This window comes from Neolamprologus brichardi, chromosome 6 (assembly GCF_056152115.1).
Source record: "Neolamprologus brichardi isolate AB-2024 chromosome 6, ASM5615211v1, whole genome shotgun sequence".
Classification (NCBI taxonomy): domain Eukaryota; kingdom Metazoa; phylum Chordata; class Actinopteri; order Cichliformes; family Cichlidae; genus Neolamprologus; species Neolamprologus brichardi.
In genome coordinates, this window is record NC_142109.1 from 18,753,850 (window position 1) to 18,781,472 (window position 27,623).

Consider the following 27,623-nt stretch of genomic DNA (forward strand, 5'->3'; position numbering starts at 1 on the left):
TTCTTACTTTCAAACGGGTTGGTATAAAAAGGAACAAAATCATCGTCTCTAAAAAATTCAAGTAGCCTTCCAGACCCCTCTCTCTCTCTTCTTTCTCTCTCTTTCGGTGAACCTCACGGACACTCATGCAAAACAACAAGAAAATGCTAAACATAGATATATATTTGACACAGTTGGGTGCAACACACAACAGTACAAAAAAAAAAAAAAAAAGTGTTTGTGTGACTCCACCTCAAAGTACAGGGTGGATCCCAAACCTCAAAATACCCTGTGTTGTTTAGAGGAACGACATACCAACTATCCAGATCGCACTTCTCTTTCAGTTCGCGGGAATATCATGATTGAGCCTGATCACTAAAATACACACGCACACACATACCTTAGTCTAACTTAGGTATGTAAATCTGATGCTTATCTTGTCAAAGACTCTTCTGAGGAAAAACAAAAATATGTAAAGGTCACCCCATTCAATACTACAAAAAACACTCACGCACATCACAATGGCGGGCTTTGTGTAAAACGAGTCTTATATTTGTGGAGTGATCATCTGTTTCTAAGACATGCTGAAACCAGCCGAGTCACCACACAAATTTATGGCTCTTCAGTTATAAAAGAGGTGAAGACAAAGCAAACTCATGGCTGACACACACAGAAAGACAGAAAGACACAAAAACACACACACACACACACACACACACACACACACACACACACACACACACACACACACGCACACCTCTCTTAACAGATTCATGTTTTTTACTAGAGAAAGACAACTGCTGCAGTTTCAGCAGAAGACTGGTGACAATTTGTCTTTAGGTGAAAAAATGTCAAACTTTCAAACTGCAATACTTGATGACATTAATTATCCGCCTACTTACCCCAACTAACACTATAGTACTGCATATTTCTCATAATAACATAAAAACTAACACACACACTCTGGCACAAAGTGGCACAATCCACTCCCTGTGCAAACAACCTGGTCAGAACCAGGTTGCAGTGTGCACACACACACACACACACACCATGCAAAGTGGGTCAACAAGGCTGGCGCTTTCCTCTGGCGCTGTCTATGTGTGGACTGTCAACATGACCTTGAGGCACACTGCCACTTCCAGCAAAACGCACACACACCACGCCCATGACCTCATGCATCTACGCACACACATAAATACACACCCAACAAGTTTAGCACTGCATTCAGCCAGCACAAAGCCCATCACATTGACTTGTTAAAAAAAAAAAAAAGCCCTGTTTTTCCCTTCACTTGCTTGCAGTTGAGCGTCAAAGTAAACTTTGGCTGCACATTTCATTAACTGAAACATTTAACATGCTTCAATTACAGGGCAAATTCATGCAGAAAGACAGACTTCACCAGTCTCTGATTTTATGAAATACAATATCCACCCAGCAGACTCCAGTTGGGTGTGTGCATGAGTCAACATAATAATAGGAAAACTACATAATGTTACTTACTCCTGAGAAGAATACCACCTTTGTGAGGATTTAAATATTGCTGAAGTTGCACCAGGGAGGTATTATTTAACTGTATGGAAATCTTTGTAGCTGTAATGTGCCGTTAAAGCCACAAAGCGTAACATTGGGGAAATGTGATCTTTGGCACCCCCCAGTGGTTAGATCTTGAGGGCCTCTTAGTTAACATTTTAATAATTTGTCTAGACAAAACAACCAACAGGCATTCTAGTTAACAACACATTATGTGCTGCACATACATGTCCAAACAACATGGGAGTGTAGGACACCGCTTGTGGAAACTAGTGAAACTAGTTATTCTCAATGAGTTTTAGAAAAGCAGCAATTTAGCAATTAGCTGATGAAGGAGTCAGTGGACATAAAAACATAATAATGTTACTGAAAGAAACAGTGTACACCCTGTTAGTCCAAGTCTTCCAATAACACAAAATAAACACTGACAAAGTACAGAAAACACTTCTTTTTATAAATAAAATGCACTGTGTGAGAAAACGGTTTTATATCAGCACACATGGATCATGCTTCTTTCCTGCTCGGTGCTTACTGGCATTACAGTGTGAGAAGCTCAACTATCTCAACTGTCAACACTTCTTCTGTCCTGAGTGCACTGTACATATAATTATGACACAGAATCCAAAGACTTGCAAGCACTAACATGATTAAGACATGTCCACAAGCTGAAATACAGGCATTTTTATGTCAACATATGTTGTGATTGATATTTCAAAGTTATCTGAAGTCAAAGCAACTGTTCACTACCCAAAGTTATACAGTTTTCTACTTGTAACCATCATACCTTGACGGTATTTGTCAAGAGCTGTCATTTCCCAGGCAACAATTACTTCTGTTTGCTCAAGGTTTTCAAGCTTTTAGGTAAATCTTCATTTTCAAGCATTCAAATAATCAACCAGCAGCATTAGACAGTGAAGGAATTTATACTGCAGTAACACAAAATTAACACTCCACCAGAATAATCATCTAGTGCAGCTGTCCCCAATCCCCGGGCCACAGACTGGTACCTGTCTGTGAGTCATTTAGTACTGTTGAGGCTTGGGTGTGAAATTTATAGTTTTCAGAGTTTTTATCGGTTTTAGCGGTTTGTTTTTTTTGGGGTTTTTTTTTTTTTAAATCGTTTTTATCGTTGACTCGGTTTTCTGGGTCTGTTCCCTTGTGTTATGAATGAATCTGCTTTTTTTGGTACCGGCTTTATTTTGTTGTATTTGTTCACGACACCTTAAAGGCCGGTCCTTGAAAATATTGTCAGACAAAAACCAGTCTGTGGCGCAAAAAAGGTTGGGGACCGCTGATCTAGTGCCAATACTGGATTTGTAAAAAAACCAAACAAAAAAAACAAAAACAAAAAAATAAAAGGCACATGAATATATCACAAATTCTTAGTTTCACCTTACATTTTAGAAAGTATCACTTCAACATCAAGAAAGAGGTTCCTGGGTACTATTTGCTCAGTTTACTGATCAATTTACTGATGATATCAAAGGTCTGGGGCTTTGCCAACAACTGTTAGTATAATCAATTCATTACAGCCCTACATAACAACAAATATAACTGTGATTAACTAAATATAATATAAATATATGTTTAATGCATGACTTCCGTAGGTTAAAAAAAAGATAATAATAATAATGAAGAAGTAATAAAAAAGTATACTGCTTCCCCAAAATGGAGGAGATGAGAAATTAAAACTGTTATGATAAACAGATAGGGAATTACGTTTAAGTTATGAATCTCTGCCTTCAACTCTTCTGAGAGTTCTTAGCATAAAAATAAATGAAAGAGTGACACACAGTGGAAATGCTTTGTGTCTGCACCGCAGGAGCAGATTTAATAACAGTGTAGTAACAGCTTACTGAAGCAGCGCAGTCTCAATTTTGCATATGTGCATATGAGCTTCCAGCTTGCAAAAACTTTAGAGGAGTATTAAAATTAATAACATGTGATTTACTAAGGTATGCAGTACCCAAGGTACTTCAATTGAGTTAGGTTTAATAGGAAACAATTTATCTACAAATGTTCATGTTCCTGTGACAGTTTCTCCTATGAATGTTGTGCATCTGAAATGGCAGGTGGAGAAGTTAAGAATGTGAGTGCATAACTGGGAACAGAGAATGTTAAGCCAAAGCTTTGACCCTGTTTTTTTTTGTCATATGTTTTGTCATTTCTACACAAAACTTTGTCCTTTATCTTTACTCAGCAGTGAGCACACACACAAAGTTTGACTTTTAGTGTGCTAAAAGTCTTGCTCTAGTAACACACACTTGTACCACTCTCCATCAATTTCATTTACAGCAGAAAAAAAAGTGCTTTTTGTAAAGACTTTACTCACTCCCTCATCAGTTCTGCTCATTTTCAGCCTGATAATTTACAATTGCTAGAATGCATTGGTCATTACATGAAGTGGCTGTGTCATGTTTATATAAATCGGCATACTGTTAGTTGACCACCCACATAATTTTCTACTCCATCAGCACATTTGTTAGCCTCATGCTAATTTGTCATGCTTAAGAAACCTGGGCTTTAGCAAAGCAAAACACGTACACACACTCTTTATGGAGTGTGTTTTCCCTTTCAGCTTTGCAAGCCGATGTCAGCTTTTCTGTTCTCAGCTTAGAAGTGGATCCAAAGTTAAAATTTACATTAGCCATTAGACAGACTAATATACCAAAGATAAACAGGAATACAACTAATTTCACACAAGAATTGCTTTTTAGAGCATGATGAAAACACAGCATGTTGGGGTTATCTACAGTCTCAAGAACAATGACGGGTCCAGCATGAAGTGAATTATGTCTTTAACCATGATTTCAAAAGTTTTAAGTGTGTGTGGGTGTCCCTTACCGATGGAGTCTGTGCCTTTCTGAGGTGTAGCGACCCGCAAGAAGATCTGCTGCCTCCACGAGTGGCGGTGGCTGCGCTGAGGGCTTTCCCCGACCCCACCAGCTGCACTTGGTGTGGAAAGCGCCACTACATCACTGACAGCACAAACACCCAAATACAGAGATGTAGTTACAGATGTGCCCTGATAAACAGTCAATAGATAGATAGAACTTACTTTTTACACATACATGTATGCATGCACGTGCATGTACACATATCAAAACCACTTCAAAGACTGTATGAAACCAGAAGAACAGATTATGACTTTGCTATTACCAACAGATATTTACAGACTTTTGGTACGAGTGTGTTTGTACCTGTTCTTTGGGTCAGGACAATCATTCTCTTGGACAGTGGCCAGAAATGGAAATTTCAGAAAATTAGGGACAGATGAGGAGGAGTGGAGACGAGCACGGAGACCACCCAGAGGACTGAGATGGAGGTGGCGATAAACAGAAGGCAAAAACAAATGAAAGAACAATTGTGGAATCGCATCCTAACAGAGACATGCAGACGTAATTCCATCGATATCACCAAAAGCATGATGACATTTTCTGCTGAGGTGAAAAAAGCTGAAAACAGCCCAGCGATTATAAATGAGGGATGAATTTAGCATGTCTCTGTCTGAATGGCGAACTACAGAAAAATACAGAACACAAGACTACAGGAAGGTATGAAAAGTTAGTACGAGAGCATTTAAAAACACAAAGAAAAACATTAGTTAAACCAAAAAACAGATTCTCACCTTCTTTTACTGAGCCGGGCTCCAGAAGAAGGTGAGGAAGGAGGATGAAGGAGGAGAGAAGAGTGGGACGAAGGACAAGGAAGGGCAGGAGGAAGAGCAGAGTTGCATGGGACGTGTCTGAGAGTCAGTGCGAGTGCAGGGAGAATGAGAGGAAGTAAAGAATATAATGTGCAATGACAAATGTATTTAAACAGAAGGAGAGTTTCAGAGTAACCGGTATAGAGTTAGGAGAAAAACATGTGACTATATGTGCATATGCATCATATAAACAAGATTTTTGTCAAGCATGAAACTATAAAATATTGTGTTTTTATCTCTATATGGTCTATATGAGTAAAATGAGTTTGATCAACCCATTTGCATTTGATATCAATCATGTAAAACATGTTTTTACCAAACTCTGCAAAATGTTAGAAACATGTAGATTAAAAAAAAAAAAAAACAGAGAAAAAGGTTTGCAGAAGGCTGAGATAGAGAGCAAGTAAAGCCAACATCCAGGGAGAGGAATGATGCAGTAATCCACGTACAAGTTTCACTTTCTTTTGACACACATATGCTCACTGAAAACTCAAACATGACAAAAATCCTCTTAACACGTTTGGAAAAAGATGATACTGCTTGCTCCTCATTGTCATAGACTTGATGAACCACAGTATTAAACAACAACACACACACACACAGCTTCATTACTACTTGCAAATACCACATAGTTTCATTATCTTTTTCTCAAAGTGACAAAGCGATGCGTACTCTCCAAACTGGCTTTGCAACCCTTATTCTAGGAACTGAGGTAAGCCGATACAAGGTGTTAGACCACAAAGTAAAAATACTATCACTATCAACTTTTTTAGCTATAAAAAATGTCTAAATTAAATAAAATACTAAAACCAATCCTTTTCTAAATTTCTCATAGCAGCGAGTTCCTTTACACACAAGACATTGTACGCATCTTGAAGACACAAATAATCATACTATATTTGTCTGTTATTAATAAGTGGCACTATATTTCTCTATTATATGTTCCATTATGTTTTGTTATCTTATAATATTCATCAATTTTCCTTATTATTACTGTCAACTGTATGAAAGCACAAAGTAAAATTTAACAAATACTATCCAAATAAAAATTCTACTAGTCTATCTGTAAACACACACACAGAGACACTCACATGCTCTACTCACTTGCTCTGGTGGGGAGTGTCCGTGCTGACGGAGTAGTGTCGCACAAGCTTGTGCTTGGCAGCTGCAGTGTGGTCCTGTGGTGGGTGAATTAGTATGTGCTCCGCTGAGTATTCGGCTGAGGAGGGGGTGGTAGGGTGGCTGAAAGTGCTGGCCCGGCGGCGGAAGCCCTGTGGCTGAGCATCCCCGGATAAAGAGGAGGAAGAGTGTGACAGCGGCAGAGAAGTGTCAATGTGCTTCAAGTCTCCTGTTGAGTTGTGGCACCTGAAGATAATAAAAAGGAAAGGAATAAAAATTCATGAACGCAATCATTTCTACACAAGTCTACGTTTATGATAAACACCACATAGTGAGAGAAAGCTTAATGTGAGTTTAAACTTAATCCAATGTACCGCTGAGCAGTGAGTATACAGTGGGTACAGAAAGTATTCAGACCCCCTTACATTTTACACTCTTTGTTTTATTGCAGACTTTTGCTAAAATCCTTTAAGTTCATTTCTTTCCTCACTAATGTACACACAGCACCCAATATTGACTTGAACAAGTTCTCCCCTTTAAAGCACTGAGTAAACAGAGATATGAGGTAGCCTTTGCATATAGGAGCATTTACCTGAGAGGGCTGGTTGATCGCTGATGAGCAGGTAAAGGATCATCTAAACAGGGCTGATCCTGGCTGCTGTTGACAGTACAAATAGATGAGCTGCTCTCACTTCCCTCGCTGTTCTCCCTTTGAGCTCTGGCCTTGCTGCTTCCCTGCCATTAACAAACACACGTGTGTTAAACACATGGTTTTTACCTGTGAGCAAAGATCACAAACCAAGACACACAACCTTCCCAACCAATTTCCCAGTGCTTTACTCTATATGTAAAGACTAAAAACTGCTAAAAATAAATATTATAAATATGAACTCTCTCATCCTAATGGGCTTCTTTTTTTCTGTTACACTGCAAAGACAATGACTAAAATAATGAAAATATATTAATACAGGTTTGCATAATCTATACTTTCAGCTTTATTTCAGCCCCGAACTGTTCACTACACGTTATGTGTAAACTGAGCCCCTTTGTCAGTAGATATTTGCTGTGCTTGTTTTCACTCCAAGTCCTAAGCTATTTTTATCTTATCTTCATGTGTTCTACTGAGCTTTTTATCTAAGTGAGAGGGATGGCAAGCAATTAGTCTGATAGTTTACAGCTCCTCATTTAATTAAAAAATATCCAAAGCCTGAAACTGAAAATCAAACACCTACCTATGAATTAATATCAATGTACAGCCACGATTTATTTTAATTTATATAAAATAACTGCACTTCTTGCATGTGGAAAAGCTAAGCTAAATGACTACAACGGTGTAGCACTCTTTGGGAGTGTGGGAGTGGGAATTGTTAGGTACCCACTGTTTTGCACTTTTTAAACACCTACATATACCTACATATTAACATGGGAAGCACACACATGGAGAAAGACATTTATTATAACAACTGTATTTGCTTCTTAACAGAAACAGCACTGTTACCTTCCAGATCCCCTCCAGGGACTCAGTGAGAGAGCGCTTGGCTCGGCTCTTGAACTCCTCGAGTCGCTGCCGGCTGCTACTCTGCTGCTGTGCCTCCACAGGTGGAGCGACATCCTCACACATCTACATACACATGGAGACAGGAAAAGACACAGAAAGCAACAGTGAGCGAGAGGTAGGGAGGTCCTCAGAGGCATGCAGTGACGGTATGTCAGAAAAAGCGAATTTTGTCTTTCCTTAGAGGATCAGTCTTTCATAGCAATAATGACAATAGAGAGGAAATGTAGGACTTAAGAGTGTGTTCTGCTACAGAAGTGCATATGTATTTAATAGGGGTGTCCAGTAGGTACCTGTTTGCTCTCTGTGTGCTGATGGGTCTTCTGTCTCTCTTCATACAGATTCCTCAAAGAAGCCATTATCAACTCATTCTCTTCCTGATCACTCTTAGGACGAGCCCTCTGGACAAACAGACAGATTAATCAATATATTTGATGAGTTTTTGTATATATTATATATACTTATTATATATAAATGATGGAAATATGTAAAAATTGTGTTTTTTGTTTTCTGTTCTCATTTCTCATAATAATTTTATGAGAAATGGAAACGTTTCAACTGGAAAAAAAAAGAAAAATCTAAAATTGATCACAAGTCTGTTTAAGCTGGTAAGTTTCAGAGAACTCATCTGCAGAAGTTTACATTTGGAAAATAATTTTTACACCAGGTTCCCAAAAAATGGTGAAATTGAGGTACATTAACACCTACAGTACAGTGAGCTAATAAAGACATGCTTAGCTCTGTTGGGTTGCAGTTTTACTACACCACCAGCAGATGTTAGCTAAGTCACACAGCACAATGTATCTGCATTATTACTCAGGCAGTTTCCTTTTAAGGTGCCTGCCCTTCCAATAAATACCATCAGCAGACCCCATTAAAAGTACTCAAGCCCATTACTGAAAACAAAACAAAAAGCTAAGCAAGGTGAAGAGAGAAAAAAACATTGTAAAGGCAAAACTGAGAAATGAGGTGGCAGAAAAATTTTAATTATCTGTGAAGAAAGAAAAATGTATCTCTGTGAATCCCCCTCAAAAAAACTTGTGAATCCACATTCATTTATCTACGATGAACTTCGATGACCTTGCTTACTAGGAAGTTTTCATGTTACAACCACCTGAAGGGAAATGTAAAAAATTTACACCGCGCCCTTCAGGTCCACAGGCACAACAGGCTCATTACCATAGTGTTTTCAAAGACTGAAGCTTGATCATCATTGTCCAAAGTGGCCAAATGTTTTTGAAGCTCCAGTTTAGTTTTAGATGGGTGTAGACCTGAAAATAAAGAAAATACAGAATATAAACACACTACAAGCAACCCTAGTCTCACTAGAGATTTGTTATACAGCAGCTTAGACAGTCCTAAAAGCCTAAATGTAAAGAGTTGTACACATTTATGTGTGATATCTACAACATAGAGACACCACTTATAGCTTTAAGGACATCTTCTTACCTTCTATGCTCTCACAAAGCCTGTGGAGCTGCTGCATCGGGCAGCTGTCACACTGCTGGCTCTGAGTCTTTGCATTTTGCTGCAGGGCGGCCACAGAGAACGCTTGCTTCAAAGTCAGCATGATCTCGTCCACCTTAGAAGAGTGAAATAAAATTATTTATTGCCCTCTACAAGCTTCAGCATTTTTAGGCAAATACCAAATAAATATTAGGATGTATGTCTTTTCCCCCCTACACTGTTATTGTAAGAGCAATAAATGCTTCATAATAAGTGTTAACTCGTAAATTCTTAGTTTGTGAAACCAGTTTTGTTCAGTTTGTTTAATTTTAATAGCCAAATCCCCAGAGAGCATCTGATTTGCTCCTTTTCTATCCCTAACGCCAGAACATCTCCCTTTGAGTGTACAAGGTCTTTAACAACACTAAAGGAAAATCTAGCTCTGCAAACAGGAAAGCAGAACCACTGCACATCTGGAATCAAAACTCCAACTCCATATGGGAATAGACATTATGTAATGTTCATTTTACAACCTGTTAAAATGAACTCTGGCAGCTGATGTTTAACAGAACAAGTGTCTGATTCTTTCAAGTAATACAGTATACTCACAGCGCAGAGCTAGCTATCATACAGTAGCTTTTTTTTCCAAACCAAAATTGAGTACTTGGCACACTATGAGTCAGTGGAGCCCAGATGCACTGAGTCATAGGTCCTATGATTTACAGATATATTTAATCTGAAGTGACAGAAAAAAAGAAAACATTTGTAAGAAATTTCACCCTCCTGCCTTCTGGCATTTCATTTTAAATCCAAGGCAAACTTATTGACTCTTAAATGAAGTAGGCTGATCAAATCGAAACACTGACTGGGAGGGACTGATATTAAAAAAAAATATCAATGGGTAAAATTCTCCTTTTCAGCACACATTCAAAATTGAAAAAAATGTAGCTGCACCACTTCTGTTGTAAAAACTCAACAGCTGGCGATAACACAAAATGACACTGCGCTAGTGTCCAAAATCTTAACTGTGACTCAGTTATTTGGAGTCTGTTACATGGGAATATTGAATGAACGGTGTCTGGACACAAGCAAGAATCCTTATCAACTTCATGTCTCACCAGTGATTCATCTGTACACTGGAAGACATAACACACGAAGTGGCAGTTTCCCCCTTCCACGGTCTCCCTGCAAATGAAGCCGAAGTGATCCACATGACGAATACCCTGGAAACAGACAAACAGTGGGTTTAAATAAAAAAAATCATAATCATAGTCACGCTTGAATAGTAGTAGGACTGTAGCGATCATACCTGTGAGCAGAAAGAAATTTCTTTGAAGCTCTTCTCTATTGCAACTTTCTTAGTGTCTGGACTAACCAAGAAGATCTGAGACCTGCCCACCTAAAACACAAAGAAACACAAAGAAAATACAGTTAATGCATGTGTGTTTATGACCTTACTAGCTTTCTTTCTGTAGTGAGTGACAACTGTGGTGTGGCAGTGACTACAGTTATAAATCTTACTGACAGAACTACTTAACAGAAGTTATATACAGTGTTTCCTTAAATAGTGTCCAGGGCCTACATTTAGTTAAATGCAGAAGGAAACACAGAATGCCTGTGTTTTCACAGGCTTTTATTAGAGGCCGCAAATCACTCTGCTTGCTGGATTAAAAACTACACAACATTTTTTGTCTGTTGCAAATTATTTAAAAGGGGTAGTGAATAATTATGAACATATCAATATAAATGTCGGACTTAGCCAAAAGCCTACTATTCATCTGTAGTCCTTGGTAGGTCAGACAAAAACAAAAAATAAGAAAAATAACACACCATCATACTATACAACAATACAGCCCTGACAATAAATATATATAAACTTACAACATGAAGTACAATAAGATAACACAGAAAAACAAATAAATATGAATGCATATAGAATTAAATATAACACATATGTTAATATGTGTTATATTTAATGTATCTGATTAGTGAGTTACAGAATTATGTCTCTTTTTGTGAATAAGAGCAACACAACAAACTACACAATACAAATTATGACTGCCATTATGCCAATTATGACTGGAAAGAGTAAGAAAATGAATGAAAGGGAAACCAAAGTTGTTTTTTCTTCTTCTTTTCATCCAGTATGACACAAACATGAGATAAAACGAATGACTGTCGTTCACAAAGACCTTTTTCATTCCCAAACTGTCATCCAAATCAGGCCATAATTAGGCTTATACCATGTAGACTGAACCCACCATCGCTAATCATACACGAAGGTTGATAAAACAACACAGAAACAGCCATAAAGTGTGAAAGCGGACATTTCATTTAATTCTTTTAAGGTTTTTATTGGGAAACTTCAGTCTGCCTATGTAACAGTCCTTTTGTTATTTTTTCCCGAGCCTATATGTAGACAACGGCTTTTATTTACATCTACCACGACCATTATCAGTTTTGAAATTCTCTGAACACAGCTATTCCCCTCCCTGCAGCATCCCTTTCAATATGCCTTTCTGTATCAAATATTAATAACAGCCTTTTGAGAGGAATGAAGATATTTAATCTGTGTCTCTATAACTGAAGCAAAAGAGAGAGGCGATGATCGCACTGGGATGAGGCTACTCTGGCAGTAACAGGATGTATAGTTAGTGTTAATAATGTGTCTGTATCTGCTGAGCAGAGCAGGACACTGACCTGTGACTATTTCCTGTCTGTAAAACAAACAGGAAAATTCCTGTTGGCAAGAGACCACTGAGGTCATGAAAAAGTCAATTAGGGAGACTCATTTTGAGCAGCAGTCAGCATTTGTTATTGCTGAGTCATTATATTTTTGTCTATATATTTGTTTTCTTCTCTGCCCTTTTGGCCTCGAGCAACTGTGGATAAGGGGCTTTATTTTTTAATCTTGAACAGCAATTTATTGCACTACTAACATACTTTGTATTCTTATGAGTATGAATGTTCTTTGGAAAAAGTTTTACAATCAAACTTCCAGTGGATTCAATCAATTTTGGTACATTAATTTAAAATGGTATGCATTATGGGTGATAAATTCAACAAAGATAATGTGACCATGTTTTGTTTTTGTTTTTTTTAACTCAACTTTGAATCTGTAGTCTGGTATTTAAATCTGTTCAGAAAGCCAGAAATGTCTTAATTGTTCTCACAAGCAACACTATGCATCTTTCAGTCAACATACAGTGATAAGAGGGTAGCGCCCTGAATACGTCGCCAGTCTATCAAAGCTCCGACACAGAGGGACAGACAACCATTCATGCTCACATTCAGACCTACAGTGAATTGAGAATCACTAGTTAACCCAACAAGCATGCATTCGAACTGTGGAAGGAAGGCAAAAAGCACCCAAGCAAGCCTCATCAAGCACATGGAAAACATGCCAACTATTAGGACTGTGCCATATCATTCATGGTAATACCGTTATAAATTTTTACTTGAGATAAAAGTGTCATATAATGGTTTGTGTGCAAGCCTTCAATGGCAGTTTAGCATCTAAAAAGGGGAACTACTTCAACAATCTTGAACAAAGAGCAATACTTTGCAAAATATGCAAGAAATCTGTTCCTGCTACAGGTGGAAACAAACTTGTTCCACCACTTGAAGCAAAAAGCACACGATCAAGTATAACCAGGCTGAAGAGGCGATACTAGCAGCTGGCGATGTGTGACCCAAATTCAACAAAATGAGTCAAGCATGTATTGCTAGATACACTCGCTCGTTACAGGAACAAATGCTGCAAATTACTGATGTGGTCACATGGTGGCACCTTGTTTGAGTGTGTCATCAACAACAGCATCTCAGTGGAAAAGAAGGATGGACAATGCCCTTCATTTACTTACAACCACTACGCCACCGTGTTGACCTCTAATTGCACTGTCATGCAATATTTATATAAGTAACATTATAATAATAAAAATTATGCTTACAAGTCGTTAATAGAGAACAAATACAGATGTTTGGAACATCCCAAAGAGAACTCAGAACACGCCTTCAATTTTGTGTGTGTGTGTGTGTGTGTGTGTGTGTGCGCGCACGCCTTTTCACCCACCATAAACAACATGGTCCTATTCTCCTTCAGGCTGGTGGGCTGCACATCAGCGGACCGCGTCTGAGGATCGGTAGTGTTGCTGTTAGAAATCTCTGGTGAGAGACCATTCTCATCCAGGGCCTGTAGGCAGGGAAAGCTGGGGTCTCGCTTGAACAGAATTGGGCGTTTCCCAGTGGTTGGGCACTCTGCTGCACCGTTACTAACAGCGCCACTCCCCAGTCCATTGGATTGGAAGGTTAATGCCCTCTTCAGCCCACCCACCAATCCCCCATCATTTGCCCCTTTATCAGCTGTCCCTGAGCCACGCAGCTGGCTGAACTTCTCGATGCACTCGTCAATCAGGGCAGGAGGGGCTTTCTTGTGAGCAACACTAACACGGCCGCAGTATAATACCTCGAACTTTTTGGCAAACGCTGTCGGAGACACAGCAGCGGCGGGTGCCATGGAGGTGGTTGTAGTAGAGAGAGAGGAAATCCACGTTTCAGAGGAATCGCTGCCTCCAGAACCCGTGGAAGCCTTGTTGGAAACGGTGGTGATGTCATTGTTGCGTGCCGAGCTTTTGCCAGCCTGCCTCAATGTACTGATGATCTCAGGAACCTGGAAAGATAACGAGAACGTCATTAGAAATACTGTAAGGACTCATTATGTAATTGTAAGGCATTTAGCTAGAAAACCTATTTTTAGACTAATTGCATAAACAGAGACTGCGGAAGAAAACCGAGCTCTTAGTGTCACATTACATCCATTTGAGCCTAAGCAAAGACAAACAACTTAGAAAAAAAGCGAACTGAAAATGCACAGCTAACTTTACGCTTGGCTGCCCATAAATAATCAAATCTTTCGAAAAGTAAACATTTAATCATGCATTTAATCTCTCTTCAATCCCAACCAGCCAAGTGGGGAATTTATTTAAAATCATCAACATTGCCAGCTATACTGTATATGTTTATATGTTTACAGCAACACGAATGACTGACATTCAAACAGAAGTATTTCCAAAACAACATTACAAATTTGAACCTGTACACTGTAAAAATACTTTTACTTTTTTTTTTAATGTATCCATAAAGGTGCAGTACAATAATCTTCACATTTCATTGAACAACAAAACTGCCCGTGTCTTTAGGAAATTATAGCCTGTTGACTATGTGCAAACAATGCAATTCAGCACTATGTTTAAGTTTCAGATCTTCAAAGTTAATGTCAAGTAATGCTTTTGGGGGGGGGGGGCTACTTGTGTAAAATAAATTTCATTTGTTCACATGCTTTGACCTGGTGTGGTCCTTTGTTTGTGGACTCCAAAGTCATCACATACATGTTTGAACGTTTGAGTAAAATGTATTTTACACCGATCTTACACTGATACGAATCCTGCTGAGCTCAGACATTTGATATTGCTACTACTATTCGACTGCAATGCGTGCGGACATACTTACTTGTCTTTTTCTTTTGAAAGAATATTTATAACACTACTAATAAAACCCCATGAGGTGCAACAGTAAACATTTCACAGGGAATAACTCTTCACTGAGACCTTTACTCTTGCGTGAGTTCAAGCACTACCATCAAGTCCACTGCCAGAGCAATTTTGTCTTCTAATAATACTCTTTGAACCCTTCATCCATATAAATTCATTCAAGGTCACAGAGTGACTGGATCCTACCTCAGCTGTATATAGCTGAAGCCTGCCTACGGGACAACAGGTGGGATACACCGTGGACAGATTACCAGGGGTGACCTATTGCAGAGCTAACACAGAGAGATAGAAAATCATCCATATTTATGGCCAATTTAGAATAACCAATTTACTGAACATTCATGTCTTTGGAGTGTAGAAGCCAAAGTAGGCCAGCCAGCCAGCCTATTAGCTGACAGTGCCAACCACTGCATCGACGTGACACTTAATGTTTTAGTTTAAACTTCCCTTATTATTTCTAAAGTGGTGATTTCACTGAGTCGTCAACTGTTCACACATTCACGTTGCACGTCCACAAACAGGTGGCTGCCTACAGTAGCAACAGCGGATAAACTAAAATAAACACATAAGGCGTACTCCAAAGAACAACTTTTCCATCCATCGATGTAGATGCCACACCTCACTATGAGCTAACCTGCCAAATGGTATGAAGAGTATTCTGAGACCCCTGAATAAAGCAGCCCTTGTGTTGTCTTCTGATGAAAAAAATGCCAAATTAAGACCTCAAAGCAGGCTTTGTACTCCTGTCCCCTTTTGATTCACCTATTTCTTTTCTTTCTGAATCTTCTCGAGTTTCCTCTCTTGCCCTATAAACTGTACCACTGTATTGAGAGCTTATGGTCGGTACAATTTCAATCCAAATTTTTACTGGAAAAAGTCATTTGCTATTCCTCCATATAACTACACAGGATAACAGATACAGAAAAGAAAAGGCAGCAACGGGAAAAAAAAAGGAGCAAAAACTCCAATGCTACAAAACATATTATACACTCACAAGCTCACACAACAGAGCAATGAAGAGCACTCCTAGGTGTTTTGATAACTTTGACATTATGTTTCAATTTAAGGCAAAATGTTTTAGGTTATCTGTTGTTTGGCCTTGTTGTGCTGAACATTTCAGAAAAAAAGTTGTATATTTAAATAAGTAGCAAGAATAAAGAGCTCAAAAGTGTCCATCTAAGACATATTTCTGGCAACCTCGCAATTGCAGTTTAATACTCACTCTTTCCCTGGCTCCTCTTAGCTGTGTTGGACTTAGATTACCTCTTAAGGGAAATATCTGTCTCTCAAGTTCAGTTAAGCTCACTAGCTGTGTCCGTTTGGACGGGTTAGAGCTCTGAGGGTTGAGAGGGGACAGTTGAGAACAAATGAACTGTAACTGGGTTCTTTCCCCACACAAAAGCCCTTTTCTGTAGCTACACTCTCCACATTAACACAAGGTCCATTACCATTAGAAGAGTCTGACATGTTGCGTGTGCCAATTATAAAGATGGAAAAGTGACACAGAGAGAAATCTAAGAAAGCCTAACAAAGCTGGGATGCTGTGTGATCTAGTCGCACAATCGGTGTATCCTCAATACTGGCTTTGTTACATAAAGCTCACTCTTTGACCATTTTCCTATACAGGGACACTCTGTGCTGTTAATTTAAAGCCTTTTCCTGATTACTCACACATCGAGAACGTTCTGTTATCCAGGCAAAACAACTCATTAAGCCACTCAGGTAGCTTAATGTATTTTGTGATTCTTGCAAGGCTTATTTTATTTTCTTGCACACACTTTGATTAATGTCTTACTTTATTGCTTGGCTCTAGTTATACAAGCTATGCATGACCAGAGAGATCAATTCAAACAGCCTGAGGCTTTTCTCCGGATAATTGGTCCCACTTCCTTGTTTTAATCTATTTACAAACAAACACTGGACAGAAGATAACGCCATACAAATCAGAAAACAACCTTTTGCTGTCTACAGTATAGGTCCTTCTCCTATTGTGGACCACATTATCATTGTACCAAACCAAGGAACAAAAAGGAGGAAGCAGATGAGCTAAGCAGAAGCAGCGGTTGAGCCACTTTGGTGATGTCATTAATGAGAGATGCCTGAGCAGCTACAGTCTGACAGACAAACTTCCAGCAAGGTCCTGCCGTGTCTTGCCTCAGCATGAGGTGCGCGCTTTAAGCAAAACAAACACATAACTCTCTGTCCTCACCTGGAAGCTGCTCTGGATAGGTGCGTCAGCCAAATGTGTAATAAGTATTCTGACTTGTTGCCTTTGCCTTTTTCTTTTTTTCAAAGATATAAAAACAGTATGAAGGGTTCGAACATAACCATGTATGTTCACAAGTACTGTTCAGTTTTGGGACTTCACTTTTAAAGGTTGTGCACAACACTGCAGCGCTTACAGGATTACCAAATACATTGCTGGGTGACACACCAACAGTTTAAGCTTTCGGATTTGTGTCTGCAGCACACAAGTACACAAAACATTTTGGTCTTAGTGGTGAGAGTTTAATTAAAAAAGACAAGTGCACAACAACTTTTTGTAGGGAATGATTATGAAATGTAATTACTGACAAGATCCAAAACTATCTCAGTACCCACCCCAACCTGCCACCAAACACAAGTAAAGGTAGGAGTTCAGACTAGTGCTGCCACAAACGATTATTTTGATAGTCGACTAGTCACCGATTAATTTTGCGATTAGTCGACTAATCAGATCATGCATCCATTGGACGTACACTGTACAGCTTATTGCACCAGCATGCATCTGCTCTTATATAACTATCATTAGCTTACAGCTTTAAGTGTTTAAGGTATGTGCTAACTAAAAATAAGGACAAGATGGTAGTTTATTACATTTTAATGAAATTTGCAGATGTTTCGGTGAAGTTTAATAAACTCCTTGCTATCTAAAATATAACGGGACACCGGAGTATATTCTCGAGCATCTCACACTTCTGATAATCAGTTGTCTGCTTGACGTTTATTCAGCTGTGTAAAAACTATAACTTTAATCTCAGCCAAACCGATTTACTCAGGAACAAATAAAATACTAAAAAAAAGCCAAACAATAACATTTTTAAGTTATCTAAGTGAGTTATATATGTTTAACCTGAGTAGCGAAAGACGGCGGTGGGTTTGAAAACGATTTGCCGGGAGTCCAGTGTTCTCACGGGCTCTAGTGAGCCTTGCCCCCGGCTAGCTATCGTGCTAGTGGGTAACAGACGTCTCCGAAAACGTAGGAGCGCTTTTAAAAATATGAGGTGTCTTGATAAACTGAGCAGATATTTGAGGTTTCCACAGTTACATTCTCGCCTGAACATATGTTAAATGTTTATTTTGTGGCCCAGAAAGAATAATAAGAGTAATATTAAAACTAACTAGCTGCCGCCATTGTTAGAAACTGAGCTGGGCCGCGCTATGAATTCTGGGACAGAGCTACTTCTTCTTCGGGGTTTAACGGCAGCTGGCATCCTTGTACATGCAGTGCTGCCAGCTTCTGTTTCAGTCCGTTATTACACTCTTAAATCCTACTACTTATTTCTGCGTCTTTTGTGATCTTACAAAGCTTCAAACGACGCGTCGACTATTAAATCAGTCGTCGACGATTGACAGTCAACGTAATTGTGACTAGTCGACTAATCGTGGCAGCCCTAGTTCAGACTTGCAATCCTTGGCTACTTCTTACTCCCAGGTTTCCAGCTTTTCTTTTTTTGCTCTCCAGTTGCATCTAAATGCAGCTAAATACCATCAACCGCATTTCTTCTTCTTGAATATATGGCATACAGATACAAGTTAAGTACTGGGTCCAGTTGAATCCCCCGCTAAAAAAAAAAAAAAAAAAAAAAAAAAAAAAAGCACACGAGCGACAAATTTATCCTATAACTAATTTCAAGATTAATTTTTAAAAGATTCTCAATACTGCTGGCTGAAATGCAACCCCAAACCATTACAGAGCCTACATGGTGTTTTACAGATAGCAACAGATACTCACTGTTGTACATCTCTTCTGACCACCTCAGTACACACTGGCAACAATTCAAACCAAATGTTCAAATTTATATTCATGACGCCAGAAAACTTGTTCCTACTGATTTTCAGTCCAGCTTTTGAGTCATCTGGCATACCTCAGGCTTTTCTCCCTGTGTCTCTTCCTTAAGGATGCCTTCTTGACAGCCTCCATTCCTCTGAGACCATTTCTGATGAGACTGATGCATCTCAGGTCCTGTGCTAGGTTTCTGCTGCTCTCCTATATCTCAATGACATGACTTTCAGATACTCTTCATCTGCTGTATATAGTTTTGTAAGCGTTGCCACTTCTTCTTTTGTCCTGTCCTTATCCATTTTCCTCATTTTTAAAGAGAGACTGTACACCACGCTGAGATCAGCACATAATTCGGACTGAAAATGAGTGAAAAAGCAGCCAATGTCCAAATAAAAACTGACACACCTTCAGAAAGTCTGGAGAGCTACTTGTCAAGGCCACTATAAAAACTGCAATAAAGTCTGAGTCTTTGGAAGTAAAATATAGAGATGAGAGCCGAATCAAGACCTACGCACAGTACTAGATTTCTTTCAATTACATTTTTGCTTGAATCACTCAAATAAATAACTTAATCAGCAGGGGAAATGGAAAAAAATTACCCCAAAATTACACTACAACCAACTGCAAACCTAGTTACTGCAGCAGCAATCCCTCACAATTAATAAATGCTTTCTTTTTAAAATGTATTTGTCCCTTTACTTATTCAGACTCAAAGATACTTGTTATATATCATTTTGAGTATTTTGTGTTCCTCTCTCTTGAAACAGAGCTTCCTTTCCTCCTTTGACTGTCACTCACTCACACAGGAATCTAGACACCATGTTTCTCACTCTCTGCTTTCTACTGCCTACTTGCTTTTAATCATTCTGGCATGAGAGTGAAGTCTGCTATCTGTCCACTAACAACAGACTCTCTTTGCTTTGCTTTGCAACCCCCCCCCCCCTTCCCCTCCTGCTTTCACTGCTCGACTCTGAAACACTTCAACCAACAGATACATTTAGTCCTTGCCAATGGCTCTCCTCCTCAGACTTCTTTTGTATCTCTCTGTGACAAAAGATACTGAATAGCCACTTCTTTACTGTCCTTGTTAAGTTTAATCTTACTGTATTTCTACCCACAACCTGAGTTTAATTTTCTCTGCATTTGGTAACTGATAACCTGTTTAACTGCACGGCATGGTGATGTTATCGCCCTCTTCTACATCAGGTAGTCACTGCCTTGTAAAATGCACTTCACATGACTAGGAAGCAGAGATTCTTGCGTAATTTGGCGAATGACCCCAGAACTCTTAGACAAACAGCTAAAGCTATATTTATAGTTTAATGCAGAAATCCAGTAAACAGCTTTCTAGAAATATAGCTTAATTGAAATTTGATGAATGAAAAGTCAAATTCATTTGTATGTCATCATGCTTTTTAATCTATTCTCATATAACCTTTTGGTGAGTACTCCTCTACAGCTTCCTTCCTCTTCCATACTTCTCGTAGCATGCAAACACATCTGTTTTGGAGGTTTGAAGCAAAGCTAACAGAAGTTTTGCTTGTGAGGGTGCAGCCCTTGCTAAAGGCACACAGCACACATTATCTCTCACAGTGGAACGTTTACATGAAGCCGATCTCAGACAGGAAGGCAGTTGGACGGCCTCAGGCAGTGACCCACAGACTCGGCCTCTCACAGAGGAACAAAACTGAAAAAGTTTGATGTCGGACACCATACAACAATTAAAAAGAAGTACTGTAGTAATGGCCTCAAAAAAGGAGGAAGTTACACAAGAAAGACAGCAAAAGAGAAGCTGCAGGTCGGCACAGTAAACAAAACAAACCTGTTGGTGTTTTTCAGAAAGAGAAAATAAACCTCAAACATCAGAATATAACATGAACCAGGACAAAATTGTGGGTAAGCTCCTGAGGAATATTGTAAAAATGTGTTTTTTTCCACAAAGAGGCCCCTATAAGAAACTCTTAAAACAATAATCTCATTGACAATCTTTTTAAAAAGAATCTATAAATATGGAAATATTTTTCAGTTAAAAGTTATTTTTTAAATATATGTATAAATATATTCTTTATAGCTGGACTTTCAGAACTATCTGACCCCTGGGCTATTTATAACTTTGAGGAACTCCAGTGCAGTGAGACTCACATCATTAGTTTACCACCAAAATCCAATAACTGAAACACAGCGGTGCAATTTAAAACCATGATGAATGTATATAACTTAATTAATTATACTCCAAATGAAAGTATCTATTTTTAACCCAACAATATGTATTCTAAAGCAAAAATCATTTCAATTTGTTTTCAATTCAGGTTTATTTATTTAGCACCAAATTGCAACAACAGTTGCCTGAAGACTCTTTATACTGTATGGTAAAGATCCTACAATAAAACAGCGAAAACCAAGGAAACCCACAAAATCAGATGACCTCCTTTGGCAACAGTGGAAAGAAAAAAACTCCCATTTAACAGGAAGAAACCTCCAGCAGAATCAGACTCAGGAAGGGGCAGCCATCTGCCATAACTGGGGGTGAGAGGAGGGGGGAAAAAAAACAACCAAAAAACATTTTGTTGATAATTTCACTTTAAACACAGACTGAGCCTAAACAGACGTTTAACTTGAATGATTCAAACTAGAAATGCTGGCAAAAAACATTACAATTTAAGGAGAAATGCCCCTAAAAACCCACTAACGCACCAGCAAGACACATGAAAATGAACAACAGAGATGACGAGGCAGCTGAAAGTCCCACTTCTCTGCTTCCCATGATCATGTGCTCGAGTCTTGTGCCTCGTGGAGCTCTGCCAAGTTCAAAGTTCAATGTATAACCAAGAAACGAGAAGCGTCGCTAACGGAAAGTGAAGCGCAATGAGGAGAAAGAGGGCAATTTTATATGGTTGAAAATGGTTAACCACAAGCTTCCAACATATTGACATCACTTCAACAGACTGAAAAACTACTTCAGCACAAAAGACAACCCCTGACAATGAGCTCATTCAATAGTAACAACAAGCCCACAATGTAAGGACTTGTTTAAACGCAGTGCAGAGTGAACTCTTGACTGAGAATAAAGTCAGTAAAGATCCCCGACACCTTCAATGTTTTCATCTTAGAAGACTGAATGCCTGTAGCGTGGAAATGTTAGGGCTGACAGAGTGACTGAAGAGGCAAATAGCCACTGAATGGACATGGTTAGATACAGACTCCCAGACAAACAGGCAAAAAGCAGTCTGACAGTTCACAAGGACATGTTATTTATATAACGACTCGAAGGTGCCTCCAGTTTACTAGCTTGTTTTTGCTACAGAGCATGGAGTGTGTCACATGAAAAGAGCAGCCAAGTCGCATAAAATGAGGGAGGAAAAGGCAGGTGGCCAAAAAGGAAAAGGGGACTCTAAAGGCTCTCTTGGACAGTTTAGATAATCATTAACTTCAATCACTTCTGATTTTTTTTTTTTTTTTTGGTCAAAAAATAAAAGGCTGCGTGCGGTACTTTCCAAGCTGAGTCAGAAATCAGCTGTTTTACCAGAGAAGGTTAAATTTAAGCTCTGTAAAGAATTGGGTTCAAAATAACCTGATAATACTTGTTAGCAGTTCCACCTGAAGAATAATTTTAATCAAAACTCAACAAATAATGAGTTACTATCATGGTAAAAGATTCCCACTTCTACTGATATCAAAATCAACCTTTTTCCCACCAGCTATTTTGACATGAAGTACTAGGTAAAACACAGCTGTTATTTTCTGCTTTGGTTGAGGTCTTTAATTCATGTGATCAGTAACAGGGACAGCAGTCTGAGCTCCCTCTCCCCTGTTCTCAACCCAGCTGAGAGATTAATCTTTCCATTGTGCCTTGAGACCTCCTCCCCATAGGATATGCTGGAAAACCTCACCTTGGAGGCACCCAGGAAAAATCCTGATCAGATGCGTTACCTGAACTGGACATTTTCGATGCCTTTCCCGAATGATAGTTACTCGCCCTACTTCTAAGGTTGAGCCGAAACACTCTTCGGAGGAAGCTCATTTCCACCGCTTGTATGCATGATCTTACTCTTTCAGTCACTCCCGAAGGCATGGGAATATCAATCAACTAGTGAAGTGACAGTGTCAGCATCACTTGCGAACAACGCATTTATACTCCTCACCCCAGACTTGGGGGTGCTAATTCTCATCTCAGCTTCTTAACACTTCCCTGCAAATTCCACAGTACAAATGGAACGTCATGGCTCAATGAAGCAAACAGAACCACATCATCAGCAAAAAGCAGACACAAGATCCTGAGACCAACAATCCCACAACCTACCATAACATGCAAAAAAAAAGGCTGCTGTGACAAAGGTTCTGTAAAATGTCCCTGATATTTTACAGCACAAAGGTTGAGCTTCACTTCAGTATGAGCTTTTGAGCTTGCATGCAATCAAAGCAGTTTCAAAAGAGACAGACTGCCGACGTAATAGCTCATGACAGACTTTATGACTAATATGCCATACAAGACGTGCCTCCTGTTCCAGGACTACAGCACTGGCAGGAGCACAATGGATCTGGAGGTGATATCGCCATGAGTCACTCACACGCTCACATACACCTACATTTGGCTTGAGTTGGCAGCAGCAAAGCAGACTGGATTTTCACGTATTTGGCTCTTTAAAGGGTCTGACAATTAGTAACCTACAATTTACAGAAGCAGGAGCTCTGAGATCATCTAGGAAAGGAAAAACCCTGTTTTATTACTGGAGTGCTTAAGCACAGTTATGGTTTATGCTAAACAATACTGTGAGTGAGGACAGGAAGAGCAACGTTCCCCCACAGTGATCTTTCTCTAAACTTGTAAGGAGAATGACGATTCACTTACAAATTATTTATTAGACCCATTATGTAAATTAGAAGGAAAAAACTGTCAAAAGCCCCATCAAATTTCTGAAGAGTAAAAGGTGAGGTGGTCATGCCTTAATTCTTGGCACTCTGCAGGGAATAAAGTAAATACATTACTGACAGTGCATGTGACATTTAAACTCAACTTATTTTCACTCACAAACACATCTATAGATGGCCTCACACGCATGAAAGCACCATAGTAGAGGTGAAATTTTGATCTGACAACTTTAGAGGAAGTTTCAAAAGTAGACAAATTTATCTATTGTAAATACACATTACACTTTCCAGCTTCAATCAAACTTCTGTGAACTGCATGAGCCTGAATGACCACCCAAAGCTAACATTTTACACCCGAACCAATGGTAGGGTCACAATGAACTGACCGGTAGCATCCAGTTGACAGGATGAAGTACAGTAGTCACTACAACGCAAAGCACATTTGGAATAAAGACGAGCCTGTACATCAAGGTTGTAGCGAAATTATTTGGTGTTAAACACATTAACTGCTACACAAAACATTACTAGACATGTAACAACTATTCTGCTGGAGTCGTTTTAAAAGGCTAAGGCTACCACAGACGAAAGCTAACAACAGGTTGCGAAAATTTAGCTAATGTAAAAGCTTACTCAACGTTAGCTAACTGTCCACTTTAGCATGACACACAAAGTAAAACAACGCCTTCAAACTCCACTCACATCTCTCGGCTCTTGTTTGTTGTTGAACAGGCTGAATCGCTGGAATCGCGCTTTCATCCCATCCGCCATAAACTTGACACTAACTAAATCTGAATTGTTACTTCTCCGTAACTCGTCCCTGCCAGCGCGAAGCGCTTCAATATCATTTCATTGGAAAGTTGATTTTTCTCCCAGAAGCCGAGGTGGATCCTGCTGTTCGTTCGCCGTTAGGTTCGCAAGCGTAAGATCATTCAGCTTCCGGTACACACTTTCGCAATGAAACAGTTCCAGCGTTCAACGTGTAAATCCCTTACTCTTTAACGAAATTTCTGTTTTATTTTGAAAGCAAACAGGGTAACTTCCGTTTCCCTTCACCACAGACTGCGTCTGATTTGCCGTAGCCAAATCCTCCTCCGTGTATTGAGAAAATGGACACAGTTCCTGTCCCGGAGCAGTCAAAGTTTCGGCGGCAGAAATTAGGGTGGATTTCCCATCACCGTTACAAGAATGCAGATCTGTTATTTTCGTCGGCATGACGTTATATAAACAACATTTCCACCCAGGAATGCACAGCCTTTGGGGAGTCCACTGAAGGAGAATTTGGGATGAAAAGCACACTTGTGGCGCAAAAGTTTCAAGTCTTCATTAACGTCAAAGTCAAAGTCAACATTTGACACAGTTTTGTCACGCCAACACACCAACGTTAGATGATACTGAAGTTTGCTAGAGCACCACACTGCATTTTAAACTAGTTACTTTTCACAGCACATGCCAAGAAAAGTGGACGGCTTGTACAATAATACAGTTATAGGATTAAATAAAGTAGTTATGAAAACCTCCCTATAAATATTTATCAGATATTTTAAGCACTGATTAATTAAAGTGCAATAGCATTTTTACTATTCACTATTGATATCTAATAAACCTGAATCGCTGAATGTGGATTAAAATTATTCTTCTGAAATTGCAAAAATAATGGTCCCATAAAAATAAGATAAAATGGGAAGTTGTGTAATGAAAATCGTATTCGTCTATTTATTATGCATAGCTTAGTCATCAATTTATATCCAAAGAAAGCAATGCATTTTATTCAGCAAAGTCTCTCACAAATTACTGTTCAGCATTACAAATGGCAGCCTATTAGTGATTAAAACAAACCCTTGGTGTTCGTGAATGCTACCTTTTTATTACCAACAAAGCAAGAAATAAAATATTGTAAGTGCAATGGTGGTAACTCCTCAATTAGTAGATGCCAATAAAAAACAGTCTAGCACTGTAGTATCTATTCTTTAGTAACTACCATACATTAAAGGAAAAATAGGTTTAGTAACTTTGCTAATGAACACAAAGGCACTCAGAGAGCACATTCTCCTCCAAGGTCTTATTTAGTCATTTTGATGCAAGTGATCTGGAGCTGCAACAAAATGTAATAATATCTCCCTGTGCTTCATCTCTCAACCAAGATACAAGAAACAAATTAAACCTGACAAACAAAACAAACCTTCGTCTCTGCTCTCGACTCGCCAGATGAATCACAGATTGCACAGGGACACCAGTTACAGTGAAGAGAAGCTGGCTTGTAAAACGTAAATTTACAGCTGAAATCACACAAAAGCACAGCAACAAATACAAAGTCATGCAAACAGATTTTCACACCGAAACACTGATTCTTAGACACCTCTGTGGTGACACCCAGTGGTTACTTTCTTATTTACTAGTTCAGCAGAAAGGGGAAGCCCCACCGACCTCCTGAGATCATTTCTCTCCCTTGATAGAGAATAGGAAGTTTATGTTTCTTGCTGAGGTACTTAAATTTAGTGCTGGTGGTTCTTTTTCCCATAATGTCTCATTTTTAACCACAAAGAGGTCCCATGTCCCTGCAAACATGCACGCACATTTACAAAACACACAAGGGAAACTGCAAAGCACAGTGGCACCTGTAACAGAGTGTTACTCCTGAAATAGTAATGACAACCATCTAAAAACACACTTACCTTGTCTATAACATTAGTGGTCTAAAAAAGTGGATGTGTATATTCAACTGCACTGTTAAGCAACTCTACAGTTTTTCAGTTGCAGATATGGAGATACAATATAATATCTTCTTTTGCGATAACAGTATGACATGGCACAACATGGAGCAGAGAGCTGCATTTCCTGTCCGGAGGCAGTTAAATTATAACCGTGTAATCAGCCAAGAGGAACCACTAATGCAGCAACAAGAACAAATCCTTCATGGTGGTACATTCTTTGTCCCCTGCAGTGAACAGGAACTCCTGTTTTCTCCGACTCTGAATATGTGCTTAAAGAAAAAAATACAGATATTTTTTCTGATTCAAAAGTTTTACTTGGCATGGTTCTCATAAAGAAAGCCAGAAAGCCATGAACCAACCCTGATCTGGCATGTTCAGGTGCACATTTCATATCACAACAGTCCAAACTGAAATGCCCCATTTGAGAAAAGTGTCAAATTGTGTGAAACTGCTGTTACTGCGCTCTCAACTTCACCACTTGAAAGTGACAATAACCCCAGAAGCAAAGAGCGATATTGTGTATGTTTGTGTGTGTGGCTGACACAGCTCAGACAGCAGGTTGAACAGAGACTCTTGACAACTGTGTCATTTTCTCAGTCAATCCATGCCTGTTGCAGAGATACTTTTTTCCAGCTCCGTCTTCCACCATCAGACTGTGAGATGCTTTGGATGAAACACAGTTTGTGACTGGGCATGCCCCTCTAATACCTGTCTGATTTTCTCAAATCTTTTAACACATTTACATTGTAATTTCCACAGCATATCCAGCTCCTGTCTATCCTCACAGTTGAAAAGAAAACACAAGGCTGGATGCCCTTATCCAAAGCCGGTCAATTCCTCTGGAATCAGAATATCAGGATTTGTGCTGAGGCTTATGAATCCAGGTCTCATTCCCATTAAATGTATTGCACCTAATTTAGATGAGATTAGATTAATTGCTGTCCTCAAAGCTCCCTCTCCCGTATTCTCCCCATTTCCTCTCCTCTGCCCTATTTTCAGTGTGCTGACATTCATCTGTCCTGATGCCTCTCTCTTCCCCTGACTATCTGTGCCTTGTTCCAGATGATCTGGATCCTCCACAAGATTTAGAAACTTATCTTGTCTCATTCCTGCC

General features: G+C 39.2%; 1 protein-coding gene across 5 annotated transcripts in view; it reads right to left on the bottom strand.

Moving 5' to 3' along the window:
- tbc1d1 (TBC1 (tre-2/USP6, BUB2, cdc16) domain family, member 1) overlaps window positions 1-27,623 on the bottom strand; it is a 46,182-nt gene that overhangs the window by 15,416 nt on the left and 3,143 nt on the right. Inside the window, exons 1-13 of one of the 5 annotated variants that reach the window (XM_006787267.3) lie at window positions 24,498-24,793; window positions 13,408-14,004; window positions 10,645-10,734; window positions 10,454-10,558; window positions 9,339-9,471; window positions 9,069-9,160; window positions 8,183-8,290; window positions 7,833-7,955; window positions 6,927-7,069; window positions 6,320-6,580; window positions 5,138-5,254; window positions 4,710-4,823; window positions 4,354-4,487 (exon numbers count right to left, since the gene is read on the bottom strand). In XM_006787267.3, the coding sequence (XP_006787330.2) occupies window positions 4,354-4,487; window positions 4,710-4,823; window positions 5,138-5,254; window positions 6,320-6,580; window positions 6,927-7,069; window positions 7,833-7,955; window positions 8,183-8,290; window positions 9,069-9,160; window positions 9,339-9,471; window positions 10,454-10,558; window positions 10,645-10,734; window positions 13,408-14,004; window positions 24,498-24,566 (2,086 nt within the window). In that variant the 5' untranslated portion in view covers window positions 24,567-24,793. Of the gene's footprint in view, window positions 1-4,353; window positions 4,488-4,709; window positions 4,824-5,137; window positions 5,255-6,319; window positions 6,581-6,926; window positions 7,070-7,832; window positions 7,956-8,182; window positions 8,291-9,068; window positions 9,161-9,338; window positions 9,472-10,453; window positions 10,559-10,644; window positions 10,735-13,407; window positions 14,005-24,497; window positions 24,794-27,623 lie in introns of those variants that run through there. The other 4 variants (XM_006787263.3, XM_006787265.3, XM_006787264.3 and 1 more) reach the window with 4 other exon arrangements.